Genomic DNA, 22,902 nt, shown 5'->3' on the forward strand with positions numbered 1-22,902 from the left:
CCTTTTCAGATGGGGAAACGCAAGTGGAGAATCCGGAGCAGGCGGAGACGAGACCCAGAATCTGGAGCGGGCGGGGACAAGGAAGGCTGTACACCTTCAGTGCGGGCGGGAACGAGCACCAGAGAGTGAAGTGGGAGGGCGAGAAAGAAACCCAGAAAACAACTAGGGCGGAGTCGAGAACCCAAGAGCTACGAGCGCAGGGCCGAAGCCAGAGACTCAAGGTTCGGCACGGGCGGGGACTAGAAGCAACGCTTAGGCACAAGGGGACGGCGGCTGGCGCGGGCGGGCGCGGCCTTTGTTTCCTCCTCTGGCGCGCTCCACGGCCGCACCGGCCCCATGTGCCCGTGGCTCCCCGGCGCCCCAGCCGCCCGAAGCCCCTAATTTGCCCTACCCTGACCTCGTCATGGCCGAAGCTACCTCCGGCTCTGGGGGCACGTCCCTAGAGGGCGAGCGCGGCAAGAGGCCCCCACCAGAGGGCGAGCCTGCAGCCCCGGCGTCCGGAGTTCTGGGTAGGTGTGCGGCGGCTGGATCAGTCAGGGTTGCAGGTGACTGGGGTGTGCGTGGCAGCTGCACGGGGAGGGGAATTGGGGTCATCTGTCTCCGAGCTGCAGCCCCAGTCGAGGAGCCTGTCTCCTCCTGGCACTGCAGCTGCAGTCAGACGGGCGCGGCCAGAACGTTGCAGCGGGAGGGGGTCCCAGCGAGGAGACACGGACACGCCCCTCCAGACTCGAGACCGAGCCCCGTCACGCCTTGAGCTACCCGATCTCTGCTGGGCAGGGATGCGCTTGAGAGTTCCTCTCCCCAAAGAGTATAGAATCATACAGTTCTGGGGTCGAATCTCAGCTCTGCTGTTTGACCTTGGCCGTGTGACTTCAATACTTTGGACCTCGGTTTCCCCACCTGTGAAATGGGGGTAAGAACCACACCCAGCTGTGAAAACTCGCTGACATAACATGGTGAAGCACGCAGGGCTGCGAATGGAATGCCCTATCGATTGAGGTTTTGGAGGCGGAGCTGGGCCTCAAGAATAAGATTTGTAAGGCAGGGTCTGGGGGAATGGCATTCCTGGAGGGGGGCCTGCTGGTTCAAGGACTTGAAGGCCAGGAAATGAGCCAAGGCCAGAGCTCCAAGGGCCTTGAAAGCCAGGCTGAGTGCCCAGGAGCCCTGGCGAATGTGTCAGCTGGGGCAGGGGCTGGAAGCCAGGCTTCCGGTCCTGTAGTGGCCTGACCCGGGCCTGGCCGGCCTGCCCCCAGATAAGCTTTTTGGGAAGCGGCTCCTGCAAGCAGGTCGATACCTGGTGTCCCACAAGGCGTGGATGAAGACTGTGCCCACGGAGAACTGCGATGTGCTGATGACCTTCCCAGGTACCTGTGCCCACCTGCCCAGTGCCCAGACGGGGCTCCCCTGAGTGGGAGTCTGTAAGAGGCCTCGGACCCATCCTGGCGAGAGCCATCAGTCCCTGCGCCCCTTGGCAGATACGACGGATGACCACACACTGCTGTGGCTGCTGAACCACATCCGTGTGGGGATTCCTGAACTCATAGTGCAAGTCCGCCACCATCGCCACACGCGTGCCTACGCCTTCTTCGTCACCGCCACGTATGAGAGGTGAGTCCCTTTTCCTGGCCTCATTCTGACCCTGCCACCCAGCTCCCCGTTCCTCCAAGCACCAGCTACACTCTGTGTTTGACTCAGATGACCAGCAGGTGCACCGTCCCTAGCTCTAGATGGAGAGCCAGGGCTTTCCCATAATCCACCTTCCCTGCCCTCCCGCAGCCTACTCCGAGGGGCTGACGAACTGGGTCTGCGTAAAGCAGTGAAGGCCGAGTTTGGCGGGGGTACCCGCAGCTTCTCCTGCGAGGAGGACTTTATCTACGAGAATGTGGAGAGTGAGCTACACTTCTTCACCTCCCAGGTGCTCAGTCCCTGCCCCCAGCACACATCCCCGCACATGCCTAGCCCCTCCCTAGTCTGCAGGCGTTACTCGCTGTGCTCACGCCCTGTTTCCTGCAGGAGCGCCAGAGCATCATCCGCTTCTGGCTTCAGAACCTGCGTGCCAAACAGGGTGAGGCGCTGCATAACGTGCGTTTCTTGGAGGACCAGCCAATCAGTGAGTGAGGCGGGGCCAACCCTGCCTGTGTGGGGAGTTGGGTGGGTTTCATAGAGGAAAGCCTATCAGGGCAGGAGGGCGGGGCCTAGATACAACAATTGAGATAGTGAAGAATTGGGTGGAGCCTCGAGTCAAATTAAATCAAAGAGCTGGAGGCAAGGGGAGTTGGCCTTAGCAAAGGGTGCGCTTATCTAACCCCAAGAGGCAGTTCCGCAAGAACTTTTTCTGAGTCTCGGATAAGGAAAGGGCAGGACCATGGACAGCATTCTGGTGTATTTTGTGTGGTGCGGCCCTGGGCCTCAGTTTCCCCTCCTGGAAACCAGCCGCTGCAAGTTCAACTTCTGATGCCAACTTTGCACCATTCCTCAGATATTCAGAGCAGTGAACCGAGGCCAGTGGCTTTATTTAAGAACACGGTTGCCCACTGGGACCCTGCCCTTCTAGGTTTCCTGCACCCTTTCCCACCTGTGTCTGTGCCTACACCTCCCAAATTCTGAAGCACTGGGTATTCCACCCACCCAGAACTCCTCCCGAGAAGAGCCTCTGCAGGTTTAAAAGCAGGCAAAAAGCTGTGGCTTGGGTTTCAGCCAAGGAGATATGGCCAGGCCAGGAAGAGGCAGAGGGGCCAGGGTCACTCATTCTTCTCCCCCAACAGTCCCTGAGCTGGCAGCCCGTGGGATCATCCAGCAAGTGTTTCCAATCCACGAGCAGCGCATTCTGAACCGCCTCATGAAGTCATGGGTACAGGCTGTGTGTGAAAACCAGCCTCTAGGTGTGGCCTGGGCCAGGGGGTGTGCCGGGGTCCCAGGAGGAGGGCAGGGTTGACTGAGAAACCCTTCCCACCACCCACCCCTGCAGACGAGATCTGTGACTATTTTGGTGTGAAGATTGCCATGTACTTTGCCTGGTTGGGCTTCTACACGTCAGCGATGGTGTACCCAGCCGTCTTCGGCTCTGTCCTGTATACGTTCACAGAGACCGATCAGGTGCCGGACGTGGGCCAGGGTGGGCCGGGGCACCTTACTCACTCTCCCCCCGGGCTGGCCTGTACAACAGCTGAACCTTTCCTCTGCCACCCCCAGACAAGCCAGGATGTGTCCTGTGTGGTCTTCGCCCTGTTCAATGTGGTCTGGTCAACGCTGTTCTTGGAGGAGTGGAAGCGGAGGGGGGCAGAGCTGGCCTACAAGTGGGGGACGCTGGACTCTCCGGGGGAAGCCATGGAGGAGCCACGGCCCCAGTTCAGGGTTAGTCAGAGGCGGCCGAGTCCAAGGACTCCAAGAATGGGGATGGGAGGCAGGGAGCACTGGAGGAGCAGACGAGAGGCGTGAAACTCAGCTGTAGCATCAAAAAGGCCGTGCCAAGTGTGGAGGCCCTGCCTGCTCAGAGGCGGAGGGTGGGCAATTGGAATTGAGAGACGGGGAAGGGTGTACCAGGTGGGGGCGGCACTGGGGAAGAAAAGTCATGGGGAAATTGACTTCAGAAGATGAATGGGGGGGGCCCACGGGTAGCCCCTCTGCCTCAAGCTGGGCCTAGCCCCTGCCCTCCACCAGGGTGTGCGACGCATCAGCCCCGTGACACGGGCCGAGGAGTTCTACTATCCACCCTGGAAGCGGCTGCTCTTCCAGCTCTTTGTGAGTGTTCCCCTGTGTCTCACCTGCCTGGCCTGCGTGTTCCTGCTCATGCTCGGCTGCTTCCAGCTGCAGGTGATCTCTGGTCCCCAGCCCTGGCCCCCGCCCGGACCTGGTGACCACCTGCCCAGGTCCAGCCCGAGCTGAGCCCAGCAGCCAGGGTGACCTGCGAACCTCCTGCCTGTGCAGGAGCTGGTGCTGAGTGTGAAGGGGCTGCCTCGCCTTGCTCGGTTCCTGCCCAAGGTTGTGCTGGCCCTGCTGGTTAGCATAAGCGCTGAGGGCTACAAGAAGCTCGCCATTTGGCTCAACGACATGGGTATGCCCTTTGAAAGGAGGTCCCTGCTGCCCAGCCCCTGGGGGGGAGGTCCCTAATGCCCGCAGGAAATCCAGGCTGCCCCCCTCACTTGCCTGCTCGGCCCCCAGAGAATTACCGGCTGGAGAGTGCCTATGAGAAGCACCTCATCATCAAGGTGGTTCTGGTGAGTAGCAGCCAGCAGGTGGGCGCAGCAGGACTCCTGAAGACGGGGTGGCAGGGTGACCACCCGCCTGCTTCCCACAGTTCCAGTTTGTCAATTCCTACCTGAGCCTCTTCTACATTGGTTTCTACCTCAAGGACATGGAGCGCCTAAAAGAGGTGAGGCCATGGCCCAAGGCAGTGCCCCCACCTTCCCATGGTGGCCAGTGGGGATGGGGGGTGAGGGGACCGGGCCTGGCCCAAGGGGTCCACAGGCTTTCCAGCCCCTCCCCCCTCCTCCATCCTTTTCTCCTCTCTGTCCGTTCGTCCATCCACATGTCCTCTCTCTGTCTGTCATCCCCATCTGTCTGTCCACCTGTCCTCGGTCCCTTCGCAGCTCCTGCTCGTCCTGTCCCTGTCCCAGAGCCTCGAGCGGCAGCTGCGGGCGGTGCTGGCCCCGCTCGTGGCCCTGCGGTTCCACCTGCTCCTTCTCTCCCTCCGGGGCCTCCTGTGCCTGGCCCGGGCCAAAGTATGGGCAGATGGCGAGCCCAAGGGGCCTCGCTGGGGTGGGCAGTGTGGCTGTGTTGGGGGTCTCATGACAAGCTAAGGGTGCATGCTATGAGGGGATGGGGCTCCACTGGTGGGGAGCAGATGGCAGGGGCCCCCGAAGGCCCCGGGCACTGGCTGAGCTCCCAGGTGGCGCTGTAAGCAGGGTGGCCTCGAACCTCCAGCAAGGTTGGCTCGGAGTGCTGTGGCTGGTTGGGCTGTGGCTGGTGGCAGGTGAACAATGCTGGAAGCTGCAAAGGCTGGGGACTCTGTGTCCAGGGTCATTCATAAGGGTGGAATTAGGAACTGGGTTCAGAGAGTGTGTCTAGAAATGTGCTCTGGGAGGGCGGGGGCCCCATCCCACTAGCCTGTCCTGGTTCCCAAGGTCCTGCCTATTCCCCATGTGGCCCCTCTTGTCCCTCTTCCTGCCCCTAGATGCTGGCCACTCTGCTGATCACTCGCCAGTTTCTCCAGAATGTGCGTGAGGTCCTGCAGCCGCACCTGTACCGGCGGCTGGGCCGAGGCGAGCTCAGCCTTCGGGCTGCCTGGGAGCTGGCCCGGGCCCTGCTCGGCCTGCTCAGCCTTCGGCGTCCTGCACCCTACCATCTTGAACCCCAGGCTGAAGAGGGTGGTGGCAGTGGGGGCGGAGGGGGCCGCAGGTGTCTCAGCGGGGGCTGCGGGGCACCTGAGGAAGAGGAAGAGGCCACAGTGGAACAGCAACCCACGGGGGAAGGTGGGGAGGTGGGGAATGGGTTGAGAGGGGATAAGGAAGAGGAGGAAGATGATGAGGAGGAAGACGAGGAGGAGGAGGACGAGGAAGAGGGTGAGGAGGGCAGCCTCCTGGACTGCGGGCTCCGTCTAAAGAAGGTCAGCTTTGCTGAGCGGGCAGTTGGGAGACATCGGCCTGGCCCAAGCCCAGAGGCCCTCCTGGAGGAGGGGAGCCCCACAATGGTGGAGAAGGGGCTGGAGCCAGGCGTGTTCACACTAGTTGAGGAGGATGATGAGGCAGAGGGGGCTCCTGGTAGCCCTGAGCAGGAGCCCCCAGCTGTCGTGCTCCGCCGGGCTGGGGGCGAGGGCCGTGACCAGGGGCCAGATGGGGGCCCAGAGCCAGAGACCGGCTCAGGTGACTTGGCCCGGAGGCAGCGGCAGAACCGGTCCTCTTGGATCGACCCACCCGAGGAGGAGCACTCGCCCCAGCTCACCCAGGCTGAGCTCGAGAGCTGCATGAAGAAGTACGAGGTAAGGCAGGCACCTGAGGGTGGAGGCAGGGTCCGAGAAGGGCGGGTGCTCGCTGTGGTGGTGGAGGTGCTGGAAAATAACGGGGCCCTTTGGTGTAGTGAGGAGCCTGCCGAAGGGGAGGCTTGGAGTCCACCCGGGATTGCCTGTGGGAGGTGGGCTTGGCGGAGAAAGGTGGTCTAAGGGAGGAGGTGTCCTGGTCTAAGCAGGTGCCCGCCCGCAGGACACATTCCAGGACTACCAGGAGATGTTCGTGCAGTTTGGCTACGTCGTGCTCTTCTCGTCTGCCTTCCCCCTGGCTGCACTGTGCGCCCTGGTCAACAATCTCATTGAGATCCGCAGTGATGCCCTCAAGCTGTGCACCGGGCTGCAGCGGCCCTTTGGACAGCGGGTCGAGAGCATCGGCCAGTGGCAGGTGTGGGAGGGCCAGGGGCTCCAAACTGAGGTGCACAGGGAGACGGGGTGTACCAGGAAGGAAAGCAAGGCCTACAGAGGAGGGCTGACACCGACTGAGTTCCACCATGTCCCCCCGCTGCAGAAGGTGATGGAGGCCATGGGTGTCCTGGCAATTGTCGTCAACTGCTATCTCATCGGCCAGTGTGGACAGCTACAGCGCCTCTTCCCCTGGCTCAGCCCAGAGGCGGCCATCGTGTCCGTGGTGGTGCTTGAGGTGGGGCTGGTGGCCAGGCAAGGGAGCTGGGTGGTGGTGGGCTTCCCCGAGCCTTCAGCTTCCAACCTCCCCCTTTGTCACCTCAGCACTTCGCTCTGCTTCTCAAGTACCTCATCCATGTGGCCATCCCTGACATCCCAGGGTGGGTGGCTGAGGAGATGGCCAAGCTTGAGTACCAGCGCCGGGAGGCCTTCAAGGTACACGGGATGGGGCTGGGCTCTGTTTACCGGCTCCGCTCAGTGGGCCGTCTCTTCGTCTGGCTTGCAGCCATGGCCTTAGCAGGAGGGCAGGTGTGCAAAGCGTGGTATAATGTTTGGTGCTCCAAAAAGATCTGGTCCCTTCTGGAATCATGGGCGCACCCGGCACCAGGCTGGCACTCTGAACATTGCGTCACCACCAGCTTGTCCAGCGGCATCCCATTCAGGGTCAGGGACATAGCTGACGTCCCTGACCAGAAGCCCACCCTCTGCTGCGTCCCTCAGAAGGCTTCAAAGGGGGTCTGTGAGCTCTCTGGCACCAGTCCCCGGTGCTCGCCATGGTGATGGTGGTGTCCTGTGTCTGTGCTGCTCATGTGGCCCCATACAGCGGGGGCCACATGCAATTGCATTGGCATTGACAGAGCCGCATGCGGCAACTGGACTGGCCAGTGTGGACTCTGGTCTGTGCCAGGCCATGGCTCTGTCACTTGCCGCTTTTCCAGAAAGCAGAGGACCACTGAGGCCCACTATCTGTTCATACTCCCCCAGTTCGTAAAATGGTGCCTGGCACATGGCTTGAGACAGTTAGTGGCCAGTACATGTTCTTCTGTCAATTTTCAGAAAGTATTGGTGTGAGTCTAGGGATGTGTTTGGTGCCCAGTAAGTGTTTAGATCTCTCCTCACCTCCACAGAGCCCCATGGTGGGTCGAGAGATGGAGTGAGCCCCCAATAAGTGTTTGGATCTTCCCTGCTTCTCAGGATGTTCAAACACCCTCTCTTCCCAGTCCCCCTAACGGCCTGCTCCGCCCGCAGAGACACGAGCGCCAGGCCCAGCACCACTACCAGCAGCAGCAGCGGCGGCGGCGGGAGGAGGAGGAGCGCCAGCGCCACGCAGAGCACCACGCCCGGCGAGAGCGTGACGCCAGCGGCCGGGAGGAAGCCCGGGCTGAGGGTGCAGGGCTGGACCCTGCTGCCCCTGAGAAGGCCTCAGCCAAGGCCAAGGGCAGTGGGGTGGGCAGCCATGGTTCAGAGCGACCCAAGCGCCCAGGGTCCCTGCTGGCTCCCAACAACGTCATGAAGCTGAAGCAGATCATCCCGCTGCAGGGCAAGTTTTTGTCATCAGGGGCCACATCCTCCTCGATGGCAGGCACGGGGCCCAGCCCCACCACGAGGCCAACCCCTGCCCAGTCGCCCACAGGCAGTGATACCCGCCTGCCAGCCTTCCTCAGCTTCAAGTTCCTAAAGTCACCCGAGACCCGTCGGGATCCTGAGCGCAGCCACTCACCACCCAAGGCCTTCCACGCCGGCAAGCTCTTCCCCTTTGGTGGCGGGGCCCGGGCTGAGGCCGGGGCCAATGGGGCGGGCGGGCAGATCCGGCTGGACGGGACCCCTGGCGGTGGCAGTGGCAGTGGCGGTGGCAGTGGCAGCAGCGGCGGCCGGGCCCAGCGCAGTGGGCAGGTGGACGAGGCTGCGGCTGAGGAGCCAGACACCCTCCGGCCTGAAGAGGAAGGCTCAGGTCACAAGCTTTAACTCGGGGGTGGGGACTCTGGGCTGGGATATGGGTATATGGCCAGCTAGCCAGGTCTGTGGGGAGGGGCTGAAAGGGGATAGAGGAGGCTTGGTCACTGATACTGACTGGGGACCTGGATCCGTATTACCTGAAACCTCTCAAAGCCTGCTCAGTCTCTCTGGGACCCTCGTGTACCTGGAGCCCTGTGCCTGACCCTCCTCACCCCAGGGAGGGATGCCAAAGTCCCCCATCCCGTTGCCCTCCCAGGGCACCTGGCCCACCAAGCTCCAGGCCAGAAGTGAGGGAGGCCCCTTCACCACCCGGCCCAGCCTCCTTACCCCATGAGACTCCATACCCAGCTTACTCTGGGGGGACTGGACCCCCCCGCAACCCTCTATGCAAGTTCCCAAACTGAAGCCGTGTTTGACGAAGACTTCTGGAAGGGGGGCTGGGACTACCCAATCAGGGAGCTTGGCCAGCTTGGCCACAGGCTGCACCCACAGGCCTCACCCCTGGCCTCTCCCACCTAACTTGTACCACCCCCAGCCAGGGGTCCGGCAGCCCATTACCCGGGAGCTCAAGAGGTGGAAGTTGCAGGACCAGGGACTTAGGTCTGAAGTCAAGGGAGTTTTTCAGACTGGCCTCTCCCCAGAGGGGGAAAGGTACAGTGCTGCAGGCAGGGGGGCGGGGTGTACCCCAAAACTGATCAGAAGCAATAAGGCCCTGATGTGCCTAGAAGCTGGGGAGGGAGTGCAGGCAGGGTCCCCAGTCGGGTCTGGTGGCAGGGCGGCATCCTCCGGAACGGCCCCTCTCACCTCCGCAGGGACAGCGCTGGCCCTCTGCACCCGCGGCAGCCGGAGCCCCGCACCGTCAACACCAACGCCGCTGCCCGGGCCCCCGACACCGCCCGCCAGCTGCTGGCAGTGGGATGGGCCTTGGGGCTGTGGGGGTGAAGGCACTACCCCCCGCCAGGCCCCTGCCACCAACACAGAGTGCCCACCCTGTGCCCTGGCTGGGCCCCTGCCTGCCCCCCAGCCCCTGCCAGGGGACGCCAGCTTCTACAGCCTTGCGCCTCTGCCTCTGCCGCCATCCTCTGAGTTCCCCGAGGCCTCTCCCAGCCCCAGCCCCCAGGCTGTGTGCTGGCCCAGTGGCTGGCACTAGCTCTGCCATGTGCCCTGCCTTCTTGTTCTTACGCAGTAGCAGTCACCGACGGCGGCCACCACCCAGAAGACATGCTTTGGGTCCCAGGCCCCCATTATTGGTCTCCCCCTTCCTGGGGTGAGGGCCCAGCCCCATCTGCCGTTTTCCTTTTGGCTAGGATGGGGGGTATGAACCTCCCCCAAAAAACAACAGAAGACACACAGAACAGGCAGTTATTTATTTGTTTTTAATTTATTTTGTCATATTTTTGTAAAACGGCAGAAATGCAATAAAAAGAATATTTCAAACAGTGCCAGAGGACAGTAATGGAAACAGGGTTCGGGGGCCCGGCAACTTGAGGTTGACAGTGGCTCTTGGGGCCTGGTGAGCCTGCGGTGGGTGTCCTCCTTGCAGCCTTGGTGCCTCCTCCTAAGAACTGGGTCTGGAGGCCACACAGGAAACTCCAGACTGTACCACCTTGGGAACAGCCCAGATTTGGGGGCCGACTCCAGGCCCAAGGCCCCTGTGGGAGCTACTGAACCTCAAGCCTGCTGTGTCTTTAGCTTCCTAAACAAAGGAAGAAATCTCAAAGTACTGAAAGAACTCAGGAGTTTGGGTGCCACGCCTAAGCCCTGAGTTAGCTGCAGCCCTGCAGGGTGACAGGTGACACTGACCCTCTCAGCTGTGCTTCCTGGTGCACCCATCACCCAAACTGCCATCTGAGGAGCCAAGGGCAGTGGGGAGAACTTGGGGGATGAAAGTCAGAAGGCACCTTGCGCCCAAGTTGAAATGTTGAGGGGATGTTACATTTCAGAGATTCCTGGACACGGTGGAGTAGGGGTGGCTGGGACGCCCCACTGTGGGACGGCTCTCCAACCTGAGCAGCTGGGGTTTCCCCGTGTGATCAGGGGCAGATGGGCCCTCTCTCCACACTTCATCCACACCCAACGTCTTAGAGCCTGAACGGGCCCCACCCCAGGGCTCGGGGAGCCAATGTGAAGAAGGGGAACTGTGAAGGGCCCTGGAAGAGAAACGGGTTCGCTAGAGGCAGGAGGGCAGCCTGTGCAAAGGCACAGAGGTGTGGGAAGGCAGAGTTCGGTGTCTGGGGGGGCAGAGTAACGGGGGCCCTAAAGGCAGGAGTGGGCAGAGGCCAGCTGAGGGGCCTACGCCGGAGCGACCACAGAAATGTCTGGGTGGGGCATGGCCATGGGCCCCCGCCACAAACGGCACTGGCACGATGTGAAGGGGAGCCAGGGCCAGGGAGGCACGGGTGCAGGTGCCACCTGCTCCTGCTCTGCCCAGTGGCTTTGAAGCTGATGCCCCACCAGCTTCTCAGACAGTAACAATCAGCAATGCCATGTGCCGGCCCAGGGTCGGCCTGGCCTTTGGGAATGGGATTCCTAGTGGGTCAAAGAGCCTCCAGGGCCTTGGCCACGTCTGCATAACCACCGGCAAGCTTGCACTTCCTGAGCCCTGGCCTTGTGACCACAGGGACCCAACACAGAACCCATGGTATGGACACTGCCTAGAGCTGGGAAGCATAGCCCCTTGGCTTCACAACACAACTGGGTGGTCTGCCCTGGAATCTGCCACCCAGGGTGGTACTAGGCAGCCCAGACCCAAGCAGTCTGTCTCAGGAAGGACCCTCCATGAGGAAAACATGGAGCAGGCACCCCCTCCAGCTCTATGACCCAACCCCTCACCACCCCCAATACTGCAGTCCTCGTCCAGGGCTGGTGGGTGAAACCCACCCCAGGGCCTCAATCCCCAGCCCTGGGCCCAGTGCTCAGGGCCTCAAACCTTCTGCCTGGAGCCTGAAAGCCCCCTTCGCTCCGCTGCACTCCACGTGTCTTCTGCTGGAACCAGGGGCTGTCTCCACAGTGGCTGGTGGCGTGCTACCCTGCTTGTCAATGTCCTGGGTGTGAGGTCCACCACTACTCTGTCCTTGGTGGTATGGATGGTCTCTGGGGGGTGTCCTGATCATCAGGGACACTTGACAGGTGAAGCAGAAGGGTGAGTCCAGGCAGGGCATAGCTCTGAGCAAGACGGCTGCAGCAGGCCTGCAGGAGAGTTCAGCTGGTCCCAGGGACCCAGCTCACGGAGGCCCCTCTTGGCTCCTCTTGGTGATGATGAGACAATTCTCAGTGGCTTGGTCCTCTGGGGCCGAGGCACGTGGAGCAAAGACGCGAGAGCAAGTAGGAAAGATCCTTTTATTGGGGTGGACACGGAGCACGCACTAGTCCATGATAAAATGACTTAAGAGAAAGATCCAGAAGGGCTGACTTCTCCCTGTGGCGAGCTCTCAGAGAAGGGTCCGGGCATGGAATAGGTCCCGGTGGAAACAGAGTCAAGGCCGAGTCTTTAAGGCCAGACCAGAGGACGGAAGTGGGGAGAAGGGCCCCACCCCAGTCACCCAGCTGCAGCAGGGCTCATCTCTAGACACTCAGACAGACTCTTGTTTTCCAGAGGACTGGGGAGCAGGAGGAGGGGGTCTGGGGTGGGGTTGGACAGTGAGTAACAATGTTGTTTTTTAAGAAGCATCTACCAACATCACACTACTGGGTCTGACGTCCCCTTTAACCATCGCTCGGTACATTTTACAGCATAAATAAAGACTCAAGGAAAATAAATACATTGGCTCCTATGAGGTTGGAAGTGGTGTGCATGGCAGGGTGTGGGCGGGCGGGCGGGCGGGCAGGGTGCTTACACACGGCAGGCGGGTGAGGAGCAGACAAGACAGGAGGCACCTATCGGGGGGTGTGAGTCTTAAGTGTCCTCGTGCATGTCTGGGCTGTCGGTCCGTGCGACTTTGCGGGGGGGAGCTGAGCTCTCACCCTCAAGGTCCACTTGCTCCTGGTCTCTCTTCTTGGCAGCGTTCTGGGGGACAAAGGAAGAAGAGGGCCATTGAGACTTCACTTGGGTAACCTCCCCAAATCCTGCTGCAGGGGGTCACAGAGCTGGGTCTAGAGCAGCGAAGTAAACCCAAGGCCCCTGCTGAGCGGCCCCTCACACCACTGGACCTGCCCCACTAAAGCCACAGTCCTCAGGGGTTGTGGGCCTGTAATGAGCACTGCAGAGTCACTGTGGCTCACAAGGACCCATACATGGCCCAAAATGTCCCAAGGAGTGATGCGCCCTGCTGAAGGAAAAAGGGCCCTCGTGAGCCCTGGGGAAGCCCATGCATTGCTGCAGGAGAAGGTGGCCCTGGTTTTGGAGAAACCTCCCCTACTGGCGGGAATCAAGGCCTGTGGGGCTGAGAAGGGGCCAGTGTGGGCCAGGAGCTCAAGTTTTCTAAGTAGTCACTTCACAATGGGGTCCCTCTTCCATCCCACCCAGAGCAGGCTGCTGTCAGATGTTCAGTGTTAGGTGAAAAAACAAACTGATCTTGTTATGAAGCAGTATGTGGAGATCTTCAATAAAGAGAAAAACACCCTGCGTGTTAAAAAGGCAGCCTCTTCGGGGGAGGGTGGGGAAGATGACTTTCCTCAGCAGCCACACACGCAGGTACCACCTGGATTTTGACCGTGTGCATGTTTTGCCACTGAAGAAAGACTCCAGATAATCACACCAGCACCCAGCTGCCGCCAGGACTGCAAGCCACAGGAACTGGGGTTTGGAGGTGCTTGAGCCTTGGTACTGCTGGCCAAGCCCCTGCCCATCCGAGCATCAGAGCTCTGTGGCCTCTGCACTGCCATTTCCTCTTCTGGAACACTCTTCCCTCTCCTGGACTGCCTATCAAACTCCTAATCAGCCCTCAAGACTTCACTTGAACCCCTGGTCTCCCAGACCCATGTCCCTCCCCCACTCAGAGCCCCTGTGCTGGGTACCATGTTCCCCGACCCTCACCACCCAAATCCCTTGAGCCTCACCTTTTTGTCCCATTGCTGGTGTAGGTAGCGCAAAAGGATGTTCGTTTTTTCTGTCACAATGACTAAGGAAGAAAGGGGAAAAGCAGTTGTAGGAAAAGGCTGCAGGCAGACGGCTGCAGATGGTCCAGACTCCATCCTGGCCAGCACTGCCCTTCCCAGGATGGTGCTTATCCCTCCTTGGCCTCCAGAGCTGTCTCTGCCCTGAATGGCTTCTCTGGGACTCAGGTCTGTAGCCCGACCTGAAGTTTTCAGGAACCCAAGCGTTTTCCCTCCTGAGCCCACAGCCACTACCAGGGGCTCAAGCCAGCTGCTCTGGGGTCCCTGCTTCTCAGAAAGGTGGAGTCCACTACTGCATTCAGGTTTCCACACTGGGTCCCAGGAGGAGCTCCTGCCTGCAGGCTCATGCATGTGTTTCCCCAGGCCAACCAGAAGCGCAGATCTACACAACTGCACCCGGGACCACAGAAGCCAATCATCAGGGTCCCTGCGCATGCTCTTCCATGGTTAAAATAGAACACGTGGCCCTGGCTGGTGTGGCTTGGTGGACTGAGTGCCGGCCTGAGAATTAAAAGGTCTCCAATTCAATTCCCAGTCAGGGCACATGCCTGGGTTGTGGGCCAGGTCCCCAATAGGGGCATGTATGAGGCAATCACATACTGATGTTTCTCTCCCTCTTTCTCCCTCCCTTTCCCCTCTCTCTAAAAATAAAATAAAATCCTTAAAAAGAAAAAACATGATGGCCATGATAAACCACTTCCTGCTCTGCAGGCTCCAGGCCTTTCCCTGCAGGCCCCTCCATCTGGATACCCCCGCCCATGCTGTCCACCCGGGTTGGGCTGGGTCTCTGCCCCACAGTAATGTTTTGGGGTCTGTGTCGTGGAGCTGACAGGGGACATCTGTCAGGTGATGGAGAGAGGGTCAGTGAGTGATAGATGAGGGCCAGTTGGGGCCCCCAAGGGGCTGGATGTGGATGTCAGCATGTGGAGATGACAGTCGTGCAGAAAGCCATGCTTCCTGCTGCTCCCAAGGGCCAGGACTGACCAGCGTCCCACGAGTCACCTCCTATACTACCCTCCAACCTTTCCCCTCAGCAGCCTGCACAAGACAGTGACGGGCCACTTACTCTGTTCGGATGGGTACTCCCGCGTGGGCAGGTAGACTGAGGGGCGTCGATTCTGTGGGAGGGTCCGGAAGAGGTGGGTTAGAAGTATGGGGTGAGGAGGGTCCCTTTACCCCTTGATTTGAAACCCGCCCTCCAGTGCAGATCAGAAGATGCATAAAGATCTTAGGTGGAGATGGGCTTAAAGATGGGCCTCTGCTCCCAGCAAGATGATGATGGGGAAGTGCATATCACGCCCCCCCAACACACAGCTCCCTGATCCTGTACTCACCGAAGCTTTACACACAGAGTCAGCATGAAATCGACTAAAATTGCTTTTGTTGTAGACGGGCAGTCCTTTCAAAAAATCTGCCTAAAAGACAGGGAATATGGTAAGTGAGAAACCCTGCAAGGACCAGCCCTGGAGCACCTGCAGTGGGAGGTCAGGCTTCCAGGTGACTTCGTTTCCTTCTTTGTATTGTGTTGTAAGTTTCTGGGGATGCATGCTTCAGCTGGCCACCTGATGTGTACACTGTATGACCAGAGAAACGTAACCAAGCCCAAGGGAAGTGCATGTTCTACCTCAGGTCCTCACAACAGCCCTGTAACCTGGCAAGAGGTGGAGAAACTGAGGCTGAGAGAGTACAGGTCCTTTTTTTTTAAGTCACACCACAAGTAAGCAGTGGGGGTGGGGAGATAGACCAGGTCTGTCCAACTGCAGATCTGTCCTCTGTGTTTGTTAAATACTAAACTCCTGGTCTTACACTTCTGGTCAAGATGGAGGTAGAGGTAGACACTCTTCATCTCCTTGTGCAACCACAGGAAGAATTACACATAAACCTCAAAACAAATAACACCCAGAACTGTCAGAAAATCAAACTGTATAGAAGTCTGATAACCAAGGATTTAAATAAGCCACATTCATCCTTGGGTAGGAGGATGGGTAGGAGGGGCTGAGACATGGAGACAGGCAGAGAGGCACCGTGTGGCGCGGAGGGGTGGTGGTGGCAGAAGAGACATGGGCAGTTCCACATTCACCTGTGGCAGATAAAAATTGGTGAGGGGGATACCTTTGGAATCAGAGATCTCAGCCCCAGACCAGACCACACAGCCCAGGCTTCCAGCACCGGTAAGATAAATCCCTTCTGGCTATAAAAACCAGTGGGTATTGGGGTAGCAGAAGAAACTGCCATATTTTCAGGAAACTCTGCTTAAAGGACCCCCAGTCTTAAAACCTACATAAACCCACCCACTCTGGGATTCAACCCCAGGGCAACAGCTCTGCTAGAAGGGCACCAGTCACATATAGGAAGTGGGTGAAGTGACTAGAAACAGCGAGTGCCAGGCGAATGTCCAGAAGTCAGGCAGTGGCACAGTCCCCTCTGCAAGCCCTCCCCCCACAGAGAGTCACAATGGAGTAAAGAAGGCTGCCCCACCCTGGTGATTACCTAAGACTCCGCCCCACACAATTTACAGGTGCCTTCTCAACAGGCCAAGCTACTAAGACAGGGAATGAAAGCAGGTCTACCTAATACACAAAAACAAACACAGGGAGGCTGCCAAATTGAGGGGGCAATTAAGATCCAAATGAAAGAACAAAACAAAACCCCAGAAAAAGAACTAAATGAAATGGAGACATAGCCAGCTATCAGATGCAGAGTCCAAAACACTGGTGATCAGAATGCTCAAAGAAATCATTGAGTGTGGCAACAACATAAAGGAAGAAATGAAGACTACAGTAAGTGACATAAAGAAAAATCTACAGGGAACCAGCAGAGAAGGGAAGGAAGCTGGGACTCACATCAATGGTTTGGAACAAAAGGAAGAGATAAACATTCAACCAGAACAGAATGAAGAAACAAGATTTATAAAAAAAAAAAAAGTATCAGGTGTTTCTGGTACATTCCCAATTGTGCCAACAACTAAATCATAGGGATGCCAGAAGGAGAAGAGGAAGAAATTGAAAACTTATTTGAAAAGATAATGAAAGGCCCTGGCTGGTGTAGCTCAGTGGATTGAGCACGGGCCTGCGAACCAAAAGATCGCGGTTCAATTCCCTGTCAGGGCACACGCCGGGGCTGCAGGCCAGTTCCCAGCAGGTGATGCACCAGAAGCAACCATACACTAATATTTCTCTCCTTCCCTTCCCTTCTAAAAAGATAAATAAAAATTTAAAAAAATAATGAAAGAAACTTCCCTAATTTGGCAAAGGAATAGACACACAAGTCCAGGAAGCACAAAGAATCCCAAACAAGTTGGACCCAAAGAGGAACACACCAAGACACATCTTAATCAAAATGCCAAAGGTTAAAGATAAAAAAGAGAATCCTAAAGCAGCAAGAGAAAAGCAGAGACTTACCTGCAAAAGAGTTCCCATTAGACTATCAGCTGATTTCTCAAAAGAAACTTTGCAGCCTAGATGGGACTGGCAAGAAGTATTCAAAGTCCTCAAAGGCAAGGACCTAACAACCTAGATCACCCTATCCAGCAAAGCTATCATTTAGAATGGAAGGACAGATAAAGTGCAGACAAGGTAAAGCTAAAGGAGTTCATCATTGCCAAGCCCTTACTATATAGGAAATGTTAAAGGGACTTACATAAGAAAAAGATCAAAACTATGAACATTAAAAATGCAACAAATTGCCTGGCTGGTGTGGCTCAGTGAATTGAGTGCCCCGCTATGAACCAGAGGGTGTGGGTTTGATTCCCAGTCAGGGCACATGCCTGGGTTGTGTGTGACTAGGTCCCCATTAGGGAGCATGTGAGAGGCAACCACACATTGGTGGTTGCCTTTCTCCCTCCCTTTCCTTCTGTCTAAAGATAAATAATTAAAATCTTTTAAAAAGGCAACAAATTCACAACTATCAACAACTGAATCTTAAAAAATAAATAAAGTAAGCAAAAAACAAAACAAAACGAACAGAATCATAAGTATGGAGATCACATAGAAGGTTATCAGCAGGGAGGGGGACAGGGGAGAATGGAGGAAAAGATGCAGGGATTAAAAGCATAAATGGTAAGCACAAAATAGACAGGGGGATGTTAAGAATAGTGTATGAAATGGAAAAGCCAAAGAACTTCTATGCACAACCCATGGCCATGAACTAAGGCAGGAAGGACTGGTGGAGGGAAGAGGGGCACTGGGCAGACGGGGGCACAAAGGGAAAACTGGGACAACTATAATAATCAGTAAAATATACTTCAAATTAAAAAAAAGATTTTCTTTCTTTATTTTTAGAGGGGAAGGGAGAGAGAAAGAAAGGGAGAGAAACATCATTGTGTGGTTGCCTCTCATGCACTCCCAACTGGAGACCTGGCCTGCAACCCAGGCATGTGCCCTGACTGGGAATCAAATCAGCAATGTGCAGGGCACAGAGGGATGGATCCAAGGACTGCACAGCGAATGTAAAATGGGCCCGAGGAAAGGGTACCCTGAGATGCTGTGTCAGGCCGAAGACAGTGAGAAGGTCTGCCGGTTTGCGGAGGAGGGGAGGAGGGGTCAGGGAAGGTTGCAGAGCAGCAATGATACAAGAGCTGAGACCCGAAGCATGAGGCCAGCCTTTGGTTTTCAGGCTGGCACTCAATCCACTGAGCCAATCCAGCCTATGGTGTGGCTATAAAAGAAATAAAATTATTTTATTTAAAAAAATAAATAAAATTTATTTTTTTATCCCGGTCTTGTCTCCGTTTTTCCACCGTTAACAGGTATCCAGATGGAGAATGCCTTGTCCACCATAAAAAACCCCATGTGCCACTGTGGTAATAAATGGGAGTGATGACCTGAGTGAAGGGGGCAGGGTGGCTGAGACAAGAACTGGGTGCCCAGGGTTGACTGGCTCCCAAGCTCCATGAAAACCCAGAAATCCAACTTCAATGTTACAGCGTCAGGTTTTTAGGGCTAGCTGAACTTTTCATAAAGCACCGAGTGGACCAGGATCAGCTTAGGGGCTGATCCTGGGGTTCCCGCACCCCAAGGCTGCCCCGTGAAGGGGGTAAATGCCAGAGTCTGAGAGGGAGCGGGATGCTCCTCTCTGCCACCTTCTGCCTGGGGCAGCCCCAAAGGTTTCAGGCCCACAAAGTGCTGGGGAGCCAGCAAGAGGATTCTTTCACAGCCTGATTCTTGAAAAGTCCTTTATCCCTGACATTCTAGGGTCAGCTTAGTTGACGTTGGGCAAGCAAGGGGAGGGCTCTGAAGCAGAAGGACCCTGACTCTGGTGGGGAGAAGGGAAGAGGGATGAGTCTCAGCCACAAGATGGACAAATAAAGGCCAGTGGGAGCTGTGTCTACCTCAGGAAATTCAGGCCTAAAAGCATGGGGGTGAAGGGGAGGCATAAAGGCCAGGAGCCGTGGGCAGGGAGTGACTTCTCAGTACTGCGCCAGTGCAACACTCTCATCTTGCCTGGAATGGGACAGCCAAGGAGGGGTTTCCCACATGGCCCACTCTAGACCAGGGGCTTTCTGGTCTGGAATCACTCTGTCATAAGGATAAGGAAACTGAGGCAGGAAGGTCATGACACTCATCTGAGAGGATCCAACCCCAACAAGAAAATGAGGAAGACGATTTGAATCCAGGTTCGCCCTGAGGCCAAGCTCCTGTTATGTGACATTCCGGGGCTCAGTTTCCCTTTCTGAAATCCAAGGGCTCAGAGGCCCCAGAGGCCACGTTAACCATCCCTTAGGGCGCAGGGATCCATCTCCATGCCTGAACCTAGGTGCTACATTGTTGGGGAAGCCAATGTTCAGGTGATCTGCCACCACCCTCCGGGGCAGGCAAGAGCAGGTGTCCTCACTTCTGGGGGGAAACCCAGTGGGGAAATCAGTAGGACAAGCACCTTGCTCCCACTCAGGAGGTGGCTCTCTCATTTGGGTGACCTACTGTCCCAAAGCCAGCTCAAAGCCACTCACCCCTGCCTCTCCTGACCCAGAACCCCTGTTCCAGCTCAATCCAAGACTATAGGGCCAGCTTCATTCAGCCAGCCAGGCTTTCTGGGAACCCTTCTATGTGGCAGACCCAAGCCAGGCACCAGGGCATTGGAAGGGCACAGCAGACCTGCTCTTGACCCCAGGAGCACCCCATGCAGGGCACAGAGGGATGGATCAAAGGACTGCACAATGAATGTAAAATGGGCCTGAGGAAGGGTACCCTGAGATGCTGTGTCAGGCCGAAGACAGTGAGAAGGTCTGCCGGTTTACGGAGGAGGGGAGGAGGGGTCAGGGAAGGTTGCAGAGCAGCAATGTTACAAGAGCTGAGACCTGAAGCATGAGGACGGGGTCCTTGACTTGGCTCAAAGCCCTTCACAGCTCTGGCTGAGCTTGGTTCTCACTTGCCTCCTGCCACAGATACCTTTAGCCCATGCTGGGCCACCCTCCAGGAATGTTCCTCTTTTCTCCATGTGGGAGACACCTGCCAACCTCTCTGCCCAGCTCAACAACAGTCCCCTGCCCCTTCCTTCTCCACATACCTCAGGGGCCTCTGCCAGAGCTGCACTCATACCCTAAGGAAGCCATCTGTTTACATGCTCATCTCCCTTGCTGGACTGGCGCCTCCGTATGGGCAGAGGGCAAGGAAGGGCTGACTTCACCCTAACAGGGCTCACATGGGGCAAGCAGCAGAGTGTCGAAAGGGTCAGGAGCCTCAGACCTGCACTCAATCTGGGCTGGGCTCCTCCCTGGCTTCATGACCTCCCAGCCCTGCGTATTCTCCAGTGCACTAGGCAGGGGTCACAACAGGGCTCCTTGCAAGGCTTGTGCTGAGTCTCAGTAAGACACAGGGAAGGAGCTTCGCACAGAGCTCTCTGGAATAAAGCTGTTAACATCATTGCATTTGTGCTGAATAAATGTATAAAGACAGGATTCTGCCTGTACTCCCTTCCAGACAGGTAAGCAGGGAAACAAGTTCTCATACACAGAGAGAAGTCCTCACCTCAGCCAGACAAATCCTAGCCACAGCGGAGCCCAGACGCTGTCCACTGCCTCAGGAAACACTGAACATCCATGTGTCAGTCCCCCTCTGGACAGCCCACAGTGACCCAACCCATGCAAGGTGAAGTGGTGTGCTAAGAGAAGAGAGACACTGAGGCTGAAGTCACCAAGGGGCCCTTTGAGGAGGTGCTGCTCAAAGGAAAAGCATTCCAAACAAGAGCACCATGTGAAACGGCACGGGGGTGGCAGGGACCTGAAGGGTGAAGACGTGAAAACAAAGCCAGTGTGGCTGGAGCTCTGGGAGGGAGGAGTACAGAGACTGGAGCTGAGGTCATAGAGGTGGGCAGGGGCCTTGGGTGTTGGGACTTCATCTGGGTTACAATAGGAAGTTTCTGGAGCATTTTATAAGTTACAAAGTGCTATAATCTGGTTTCAGGCAAATTACAAACTGCTAGTGGGGCAGATGGAGGCAAGGAGACCAGGGAGAAGCCTGGTGCAGGCCTCCAGGCAGGAGATGGCGGAGCCTGGGCAGGGGTGGGGAGCCGTGGAAAGACTGAAGTCGTGTCCTGGAGGCAGTGCCAACAGAGCCCTCTTACAGACCGGGTGTGGGCAGGGAGCTTGTAGTGACGAATCCAGAATAGCACCCAAGCTGGGGTACCCTCATTCTAGGAACCCACTTTTCCATCTCCTTCCTGACTAGCAGTCTTCTTTCACTCATCCCAAGGACTATGATCTGTGGGTTGATACCCTGGGGTTTTAACTTGTCCAGACAAGTTTCCGTCACCCCGACAGTCCTCCAAATAGTGGCAGGTGGGAGGGGCGGGGCTTCAGCCCAACTCTGAGGCTGGGTCACCATTCCACTTTACAGGCTGGGGAACTGAACCCCAAAGAATCACCACACCCAAAACCTAGGATGAGTGAGTGGCCCAAAGGGGATTTTTAATTCCCAACTAGCAAGTGGCATTATCCCCACTTCAAGATTAGGAGACAGGGGAGAGGATGTCATAGGCTCGGTGTCACCCAGCTTATTTGTTTAGCTTCACTGTCTTAAACCCTTTACGACGTCAGTTCCCTAAGTTGTCACAACCCTACGAAGTCTGGATATGAAAAAGATGAAGTTGCTCCCTCTAAAGGGCAGGTCGGTGACCTAAATAGTGGGGTGGGGTTAAGGCTCTGGGGAATCCAGACAGTCTGCGATGTCGCACTTCCTTTGGCGACAAAGAACGCATGTCACGAAGTCAAGCCCCCCTCCCCCGCCCAGACGCCCAGACCGGCCTCACAAGCCCTCCCTAACAGGAGGCCTGGCCCGGCGCACGGAGAACGAGGCCAGAGTTGAGGGTCTCAGGAAACCCCCACCCTCATCGTAGGCGATTTCCAGAGGGGCCACGACCCGGAAATGAATGAAGTGTGAGGGCCTACACACCTAGGTGGGGTCAGGGGTCGGAGGAAAGAGGGCGGGGTCACTAGGATGCTTACAGCAGGGCCCAGGGGTCGAAGGTCATAGGTCAGGGAGATGGGCGGGGCCGGGCCCGTGGCGCGGGGCAGGGAAGTGGGGGGATTCGGGGATTACTGGAGGTGGGCGGACCGCGGCGCCATTTTGTCGCGCGAATGGGGAGCTCGGGCCTGACGGCCGCTCTTACCATCTTCTGCTTCCTCCGTCGCCGCCTCAGCTACCGCCTCAGCCACCACCGCCACCCCCACAGCCCCGTTCTTAGCAGCCGCCGCACTGGAACTTCCAGCCACGGCACAGCCTACCCTGATGGCGCCTTTGCCCTTCCGTCATTGGTCCGTCCTTTAGCCCCGCCCTAAAGTATGCGGTCTCTGCGTGCTCCCACTGGCCATTTACCCTAAGTCACGTTCCCATTGGTTGCCACGCCTCCTTCTTCGTGGTCAAGTTCGGTTGACAGAGCAAAACCCCGCCCGGGACTTGTTAAAGATAGGGCAGTAAAATCCGGAAGTGGGCGGAGGCCGCGCCGTGGAAGTTTCTTGGGATTTGTAGTCCGCATCTCCAGGCGTTCGGCTGATGTTTGTTATGCTTTTTTATATGATAGCTATTCGGGTTCCCACTGCTGTCCCAGAAGACGGGGGTCCACCGAACCAACCTTAGGTTCCTCCTTACCTAAACAGCTCCCGCACTAATTCTTTCAAAGTCTTTAAACTGACATATCAGACTCTCTTGTTCAAATACCTCCTGTGGTTCCCTAGTCCCCCAAAGATGCAGTGCCACTTCCTCGGCTCCAAAATTTGGGCCCCACCAGTCCCCCTCGTCCACTTTTTATCCTGACCCCTGTGCAATCCCTTCTTCCTTTGGGCCTCCTAAACCTTGCGATCTCCTCCGAGAATTTTTCTGAATGCATTTTTCCCAGAGCCAAGTCAGGAGCCTTCTCTAGGCTCCCATAGCCCAGTCTCCGCTGTGTTCTCATTGCCTTGCCAATCAAGCCCCTACTCCCCAATCCTCGAGTGACAGCCTGGTGAGGACAAAGATCCAGTAGGAGGAAGTAGAGAAGCTAAGTATTATTAC

General features: G+C 57.0%; 2 protein-coding genes across 3 annotated transcripts; one reads left to right on the forward strand and one right to left on the reverse strand.

Moving 5' to 3' along the window:
* Positions 1 to 144: 144 nt before the first annotated feature.
* ANO8 (anoctamin 8) lies at positions 145 to 9,636 on the forward strand. 2 transcript variants are annotated; one of them, XR_005082037.2, is made up of 18 exons: positions 145 to 509; positions 1,254 to 1,364; positions 1,476 to 1,608; positions 1,777 to 1,915; positions 2,014 to 2,110; positions 2,766 to 2,882; positions 2,969 to 3,096; positions 3,193 to 3,354; positions 3,661 to 3,813; positions 3,928 to 4,054; positions 4,162 to 4,217; positions 4,298 to 4,372; positions 5,174 to 5,977; positions 6,198 to 6,389; positions 6,513 to 6,644; positions 6,731 to 6,841; positions 7,655 to 9,013; positions 9,175 to 9,262. XR_005082037.2 is itself a non-coding variant. In XM_037141974.2 (18 exons), the coding sequence occupies exons 1-18, from the start codon at positions 404 to 406 to the stop codon at positions 9,510 to 9,512; spliced, it is 3,684 nt and encodes a 1,227-aa protein (XP_036997869.2). In that variant the 5' UTR covers positions 145 to 403; the 3' UTR covers positions 9,513 to 9,636. The 2 variants fall into 2 exon arrangements, 1 of the variants encoding a protein (XP_036997869.2); XM_037141974.2 differs by having other exon boundaries at positions 7,655 to 8,357; positions 9,175 to 9,636.
* Positions 9,637 to 11,687: 2,051 nt separating this feature from the next.
* Positions 11,688 to 22,137, reverse strand: DDA1 (DET1 and DDB1 associated 1). Its single transcript, XM_037141976.2, has 5 exons — positions 22,022 to 22,137; positions 14,752 to 14,832; positions 14,484 to 14,535; positions 13,361 to 13,422; positions 11,688 to 12,368 (listed from the first exon to the last, which is right to left on the reverse strand). The coding sequence occupies exons 1-5, from the start codon at positions 22,022 to 22,024 to the stop codon at positions 12,258 to 12,260; spliced, it is 309 nt and encodes a 102-aa protein (XP_036997871.1). The 5' UTR covers positions 22,025 to 22,137; the 3' UTR covers positions 11,688 to 12,257.
* Between the last annotated feature and the right edge of the window lie 765 nt (positions 22,138 to 22,902).

This window comes from Artibeus jamaicensis, unplaced genomic scaffold (genome assembly GCF_021234435.1).
Source record: "Artibeus jamaicensis isolate MK-2021 breed Jamaican fruit bat unplaced genomic scaffold, CSHL_Jam_final contig_477, whole genome shotgun sequence".
Taxonomy (NCBI): domain Eukaryota; kingdom Metazoa; phylum Chordata; class Mammalia; order Chiroptera; family Phyllostomidae; genus Artibeus; species Artibeus jamaicensis.

What these genes read in the sequence shown, in the direction of transcription:
- ANO8 (XM_037141974.2), top strand. Translation starts at nt 404, where the DNA reads ATGGCCGAAGCTACCTCCGGCTCTGGGGGCACGTCCCTAGAGGGCGAG. An exon ending in AGCCACGGCCCCAGTTCAGG is followed by an intron (nt 3,355 to 3,660) that starts GTTAGTCAGAGG and finishes GCCCTCCACCAG; the next exon opens with GGTGTGCGACGCATCAGCCC. An exon ending in GCTGCATGAAGAAGTACGAG is followed by an intron (nt 5,978 to 6,197) that starts GTAAGGCAGGCA and finishes GCCCGCCCGCAG; the next exon opens with GACACATTCCAGGACTACCA.
- DDA1 (XM_037141976.2), bottom strand. An exon ending in ACTCTGTGTGTAAAGCTTCG is followed by an intron (nt 14,536 to 14,751) that starts GTGAGTACAGGA and finishes ACCCTCCCACAG; the next exon opens with AATCGACGCCCCTCAGTCTA. An exon ending in ACCAGCAATGGGACAAAAAG is followed by an intron (nt 12,369 to 13,360) that starts GTGAGGCTCAAG and finishes TTTGTCCCCCAG; the next exon opens with AACGCTGCCAAGAAGAGAGA.